A 7500-nucleotide genomic window follows, 5' to 3' on the forward strand; every position below is an offset into this window, starting at 1 on the left:
GTGAGAAATTGTGGGAGGCGGGAATATGCAAATGAGCAGCAAATACCGGTTTAATGCAGCGCTAAAGTGGTAGCTCTTTTAGCTACATTAGCCTTGATCTTAAATGTTAGCTCTAAAGTGATATTTTGCTAGTTCTCCTAGGAACTCACTTTCTGTGTCTTCTGCTGAGCGATCTCTCGCTCATCCTGGATCTTCCGCTGTTTCTCGATGGTGATGTCAGGGTTTCCCTGAGCGTGAGCTTCACGTTCCTGAGCCATGTGCTCCTTACGACATGCTTTATGGAACGCTACCTTTGCCTTCTCCAGCTGCACTGACAACAAGATTCAGACAAGATAGCATGAGATAGCACAAAACAGCACGATAGCATATGATAACGAGATAACAAGATAAAATAAGATAACGAGATAGCACAAGATAATGCAAGTTAGCAAAATATATTATGAGATAGCACAAGACAGCAAAAGATAGCACGAGATAGCATAAGATAAAGAGATAACACGATAAAATAAGATAACGAGATAGCACAAGATAATGAGCTAGCACAAGATAATGCAAGTTAGCACAAGATTACATAAAATATCACAAGACAGGAACTATAGAGGAACTATTTAACGGAGTGACATTTTATCTCCTGTATGGTAAGTAAATATTGTAAGTCTTTAATACTTTCTTAAAAGAATAAACATTCTAAACATTAGCATTCATTCCCACGTGTCCAGAGATGGGATGAATTCTACTTCTACTTTTCCCTCGTATTTATAAAACACTTTAAAGTCGGACGTCGTAACAAAGCAGCTGCACACAACTCTGGAGGATGATGATTTAAAAAAAAAATGTATTTATTTACTAAATTTGTATATCAACATAATAGAGTCTGAATCTTTTTCAATATTACATTTTAAATGTCCAAATGAATACAGTATTTTACTATCTGTGTATTATTGTTATTAATATGAACTATTTATGTTATTAAAATATTATTTACAAATATTTATTTTTTATATGGTGGTATATTTAAATATTATATATTTATAAAGAACCTTAAATGATTAAATAATAATAATTTCATAGCAAAATGTATTTAAAATTCAGCTCAACAAATTAAGACTCATTAAGCAGCTGATTATTTCTTTTCCAAGTCATTGTACTGTAGTTATTATTATGATTATTATTATGATTATTATTTGTTTTTTGATATTATTATTATTATTATTATTATTATTATTATTATTATTATTATTATTATTATTATTTGAAGGAAGTTTAATTTAACAGTTTTAAAGCTTTATATACAAATTCAGATCATTCCAGTTTTGTTTGTATCATTTGCTTAAAGATTTTCATTGAAATTAAAACTTGAATTGAAGTTAACTCCAGATCTGATGCCTTCTACACAACTTTTCCAGGTGAATCTGATCATTAAGCAGTGACTCTGTTGACCTTCTTCAGTCTCTTGGCCCAGGGTTTCTGAGCTCGAGTGAATCCCATCTCGAAGTCCTGTGACTCCCTGAAGCCTCCAAACATCTTCTTATGGAACGTCTCCTTCTGCCACGTCCTGATCCGCTCTCCATCCTCCGACACCAGAGATCGACAGATGGAGGAGTGCAGGGTGGAGAGACGATCGGCGGAGGAGAGGAAACACTGCCATGCCCGTAAGAGAGAGCCATACAGAGGACCTGCTCCGGGGAGAGAGAGAGAGAGAGAGAGAGAGAGAGAGAGAGAACAGAGATAAATAGATAGATAGAGAGGATCAGTTTATGACATTTTTCTACATCTATTTGCTGGTTTGTTTTTGTTATTTTCCATGTACTGGTATGATTCTGTCCCAGAAGCAATGATGATGTGAAGTGAATATATTTTATCCCACTTGTAGTTCTGTGAGAATTAAACTGGAATTTGTTCCAGTGAAAGGAACTCTTAATGATTCAGCTTCATACCAAGACATTTTGGACAATTTCATGCTCTTTGTGGGAACAGTTTGGGGATGACCCCTTCCTGTTCCAACATGACTGCACACCAGTGACCAAAGCAAGGTCCATAAAGACATGGATGAGTGAGTTTGGTGTGGAGGAACTTGACTGAGTCTTGACCTCAACCCCATAGAACACCTTTGGGATGAATTAGAGTGGAGACTGAGAGCCAGACCTTCTCGTCCAACATCAGTGCCTGACCTCACAAATGTGCTTCTAGAGGAACGGTCAAAAATTCCCATAAACACACTCCTAAACCTTGTGGAAAGCCTTCCCAGAAGAGTTGAAGCTGTTATAGCTGCAAAGGGCGGGGCAACTCCATATTACATTCATGTGCAGGTAAAGGCAGACGTCCCAGTTTAGGTCTGACTCGCAGTCTCCACTTTAATTCATGGTCAGGACTCTGTGCAGGCCAGTCAAGTTCCTTCACATCAAACTTGCTCATCCAAGTCTTTATGGACCTCATGTTGAAACAGGAAGCGGTCATCTCCAAATTGACAAATGTCTGACCAATTATTTGACCAAGTATTGTCCAAAATGTCTTGGTGTGCTGAAGCATTAAGAGTTCCTTTCACTGGATCTAAGGGGCCGAGCCCAACCCCTGAAAAACAACACCTGAACTCAATGAGGGATGTCCCAAAACTTTTGGCAATATAGTGTATTTTCCTCAGTCTATCAAAGTCTGTCACTGTTTACAGATTTCAGATCAGAAGGAAGATCTTTTTAAGAGCACGTGTAGGTCACTGATGCTCAGTGTAAATGGAATAAATGGAAAGGAAGCTTAAAATTCCCTTCATGTGCTCGGAGCTCTTTCTAATACGAATGGAAATAAAAGTCAGAGCCAGCTGGATTCTGCTCATATCCTCTTTTTCCTTGCAGATTTTTTTTAACCCTATCACTCCCTGACCCGTGACCCGTGCAGTACCCACTGGTGTCCACTACAGGCTTCCACTTGTTGCTCCACTCGTTCAGCTGTTGAGCGTAAAGTCTCTCCACTCGCGCTCGCTCCTGAAAACACGTCACGATGTCGTTACACGCCTGGAAGGAGTCCTCCGTCCTCTTCACCGTCTGCTGGTAGTTTCCAGGCTGAGAGAGAGAGAGAGAGAGAGAGAGATGCTGTTTATTCAGGCAGTGAAACACAGGAACTTTATCCTCTGGAGCTGCTGCTTCGTGTTAAATATTTGGAGAGACGCAGTGAAAAAAAAACAGAAACACCGGAGCGGTCAACACATCGGTCATCTAAAAATAATAAATAATTTTTTTTTTATTATTGTGGCTGAAGAGCAGAGAGCAGAGAAGATAATCAGACTTTAAAAATATTTCTGCCACAAAAAAAAAAAACATTTTTAAATAGTTTTCCTCTTTCAGCCGGGATTTTTACTGCCCTGAGTTTGGGTTTGTTTACTTTTGCATGTGTAATAAAAATAAAAAATATCAACCAAAATCATTCCAGCAAACAGTCAGGTTTGGCTCCATGAATAAATAAATAAATAAATAAATAAATAAATGGATAGATAGATAGATAGATAGATAGATAGATAGATAGATAGATAGATAGATAGATAGATAGATAGATAGATAGATAGATAGATAGATAGATACTACTACACCCTACTAAAGAGTTCTATACACTTCTTAGTCATTTTTATTTATTTTTATCTTCTTTTCTTTTTTTATTTTATTTTTATTTCTTAAGAACATGTGAATTTCCCTTTGGGATGAATAAAGTATCTATCTATCTATCTATCTATCTATCTATCTATCTATCTATCTATCTATCTATCTATCTATCTATCTGAAAGACCTATCTTTTGTTTGTTTTTTGTTTTTTTATTTGTTTGTTTTGCTGCTAAACCGGGTTCTGTATCTCAACATGGTTCTTTAAAAATCCCAATCCTTAAGGAATTCTTCAGCTGGTCTCTCTAGGAAACCTGGGAATGTTCTCTGTAGAACCCTACACTGCTACTTGCTAAAACATTTCTATTATCATCAAAAGACATGGTTATGTTTGTTTGTTTGTTTGTTTGTTTGTTTGTTTTGCTGCTACAGCAGGTTCTATTCTTCATAATCCTCATCATTAAGAGGTGATCTGTCCTGCAGGTAGACCCTTAAGAGTTCTCTGTAGAACCCTACAGCAGGGTTTCAGTTCCAGAGAAGACTGTAAAAAACTTCAAAATGAAGAACCTTTAACTCTCCAAAGATTAAGTGTGGTGTGGGATGGGACTCATACTCATCACAACAAGAGTTCCATCAGGGTTCTGGAGATGGTTCGGTTCCACTTGGGAACACTGCACTCACACTTTTAGACAGAGTTTGAAGTGGAACACTAAGAATCAGGAAACACTGTAGAGGAACACTGAGGAAGGAACACTGTAGAGGAAACACTGTAGAGGAACACTGTAGAGGAAACACTGTAGAGGAACACTGAGGAAAGAACACTGTAGAGGAACATGGTAGAGGAACACTGTAGAGGAAACACTGTAGAGGAACACTGAGGAAAGAACACTGTAGAGGAACATGGTAGAGAAACACTGTACAGGAAACACTGTAGAGGAACACTGAGGAAGGAACACTGTAGAGGAACACTGTAGGTGAACAAAGTAGAGGAACACTGTAGAGGAACACTGAGGAAGGAACACTGTAGAGGAACACTGTAATGGAACACTGAAGATGAACACTGTAGAGGAACACTGTAGAGGAACACTGAGGAAGGAACACTGTAATGGAACACTGAAGATGAACACTGAAGATGAACACTGTAGAGGAACACTGTAGAGGAACACTGTAGTGGAAAACTGAGGAAGAGAACTGTTCCTTTAAGAAATAAAGGGAGCTTGAATGAAGGACAGAAGGGAAGATTGAGGGAAAAGGGAGCGTGTAATAACATTTCCACAGCTCCTGTTTGTTGATGTGGACTCTGGAACTCACTCGTCTTTTTTCCTGGCGTCTGTCTTTATCTGTCTTATGCCTTATCTTCCGGCATCACTACCTGCCTTCTCTCTCTCTCTCTCTCTCTCTCTCTCTCTTTCTCACACAGATTTCCTTTCATCTCTGAGATGGACAGTGAGAAGGACACTGAGCTGGACAGTGAAACTAACAGTGAGACAGACACTGAGACAGACACTGAGCTGGACAGTGAGACAGACACTGAGCTGAACAGTGAGACAGACACTGAGCTAGACGACGAGACAGACACTGAGCTGGACAATGAGACAGACACTGAGCCGGACAGTGAGACATTCACTGCGCTGGACAGTTAACTAGATACTGAGGTGGACAGTGAGCTTTACAGTAAGACAGACACTGAGGTGGACAGTGAGCTTTACAGTAAGACAGACACTGAGGTGGACAGTGAGCTTTACAGTAAGACAGACACTGAGGTGGACAGTGAGCTTTACAGTAAGACAGACACTGAGGTGGACAGTAAGACAGACAGCGAGACAGACACTGAGCTGGAGAGTGAGACAGACAGTGAGCTAGACAGTGAGACAGAAACTGAGCTAGACAGTGAGATAGAGAGTGAGACTGAACCATGAGACAGACAATGAGACAGACACTGAGCTGGACAGTGAGACAGACACTGAGCTGGACAGTGAGACAGACACTGAGCTGGAGAGTGAGACAGAAACTGAGCTAGACAGTGAGATGGAGAGTGAGACTGAACCATGAGACAGACAATGAGACAGACACTGAGCTGGACAGTGAGACAGACTCTGAGCTGGACACTGAGCTGGGCAGTGAGATAGATAGTGAGACGGACACTAAGCTGGATACTGAGCTGGGCAGTGAGATAGATAGTGAGATGGACACTAAGCTGGGCAGTGAGATAGATAGTGAGACTGACAGTGAGACAGACACTGAGCTGGACAGTGAGACAGATACTGAGCTGGACAGTGAGATGGACACTGAGATGGACAGTGAGACAGACACTGAGCTGGACAATGAGATGGACAGTAAGACATACACTGAACTGGACAGTGAGACAGACACTGAGCTGGACAATGAGATGGACAGTAAGACAGACACTGAGCTGGACAGTGAGACAGACACTGAACTGGACAATGAGATGGACAGTGAGACAGACACTGAGCTGGACAGTGAGACAGACACTGAGCTAGACAGTGAGATAGAGAGTGAGACTGAACCATGAGACAGACAATGAGACAAACACTGAGCTGGACAGTGAGACAGACATTGAGCTGTACAGTGAGACAGATAGTGAGGTGGACAGTGACACAGACACTAAGCTGGACAGTGAGACAGACACTGAGCTGGGCAGTGAGATAGATAGTGAGATGGACACTAAGCTGGACACTGAGCTGGGCAGTGAGATAGACAGTGAGATGGACACTAAGCTGGACAGTGAGACAGACACTGAGCTGGACAATGAGACAGACAGTGAGACAGACACTGAGCTGGACAGTGAGACCGACACTGAGCTGGACAATGAGATGGACAGTAAGACATACACTGAGCTGGACAGTGAGACAGACCATGAGACAGACACTGAGCTGGACAATGAGATGGACAGTAAGACATACACTGAGCTGGACAGTGAGACAGACACTGAGCTGGACAATGAGATGGACAGTAAGACATACACTAAGCTGGACAGTGAGACAGACACTGAGCTGGACAATGTGATGGACAGTAAGGCATACACTGAGCTGGACAGTGAGACAGACACTGAGCTGGACAATGAGATGGACAGTAAGACATACACTGAGCTGGACAGTGAGACAGAAGCTTGTTAGGAAAATGTCAGAGAGCTGATCTGAATTAGAATCAGTTTCTATTCAGTGAATAACAAGCAGAAAGACGAGAGTAGAATAAAAATAAAGGAAAAAAACTTTCATTCTGAGGAATTTGGCAGCTGGAGAACTGAAACATCTCCCAGAAGACTCATAAAAGTCAGACGTCTGCGTCTCTAACGGAGAATAACGTTAACATGAGGCTTGTTTGAGGAACCTGAATTCCTTTCTGCAGTTTAGCAGAGCAGCTCTGAGTAAGCTCGGACCTGAGCGCTATCACGGTGTGTGTTCGGGACAAATGAAGACTGAATACAGAGCCACAGGAATGAAGCGTCCAGTTTAGTCAGAACGCAAAGTGTCCAATCAAATCAAAGAAAACCATTTCAACTGAGCTGTCATTAGAACACAGAGGACACAAAAAGGTCCATTTAGAGCTCAGAGGGTTGGACATTTAAACAACATTAAGGACACAAACGTGTAGACAATTTTCCAAGAAAAGCAGAATGAGGCACCAATTAGAGCTCAGACAACAGACATCAGACGACATCCATTCAGAGATCACAGAGAAAAATTCAACAGTTCAAAGCACAACAAAATAATCAGAGCACAGAGGACAAAAATCATCCAATCAGAGCACAGAGGACAAAAATAATCCAATCAGAGCACAGAGGATACACAATCATCCAACCAGAGCACAGAGGATACACAATCATCCAACCAGAGCACAGAGGATACACAATCATCCAACCAGAGCGCAGAGGATACACAATCATCCAACC

The 7500-nt window shown here is 41.1% G+C and overlaps 1 protein-coding gene across 1 annotated transcript in view; it reads right to left on the bottom strand.

Moving 5' to 3' along the window:
- The window catches only part of si:ch211-51c14.1 (protein kinase C and casein kinase substrate in neurons protein 2), a 21776-nt gene that overhangs the window by 3968 nt on the left and 10308 nt on the right, over positions 1-7500 (bottom strand). The window contains exons 3-5 of the mRNA XM_058375413.1: positions 2900-3056; positions 1441-1676; positions 150-305 (exon numbers count right to left, since the gene is read on the bottom strand). Of these exons, the coding sequence (XP_058231396.1) occupies positions 150-305; positions 1441-1676; positions 2900-3056 (549 nt within the window). The remainder of the gene's footprint in view (positions 1-149; positions 306-1440; positions 1677-2899; positions 3057-7500) is intronic.

The sequence above is a fragment of the Hemibagrus wyckioides genome, linkage group LG02, assembly GCF_019097595.1.
Source record: "Hemibagrus wyckioides isolate EC202008001 linkage group LG02, SWU_Hwy_1.0, whole genome shotgun sequence".
Lineage (NCBI taxonomy): Eukaryota > Metazoa > Chordata > Actinopteri > Siluriformes > Bagridae > Hemibagrus > Hemibagrus wyckioides.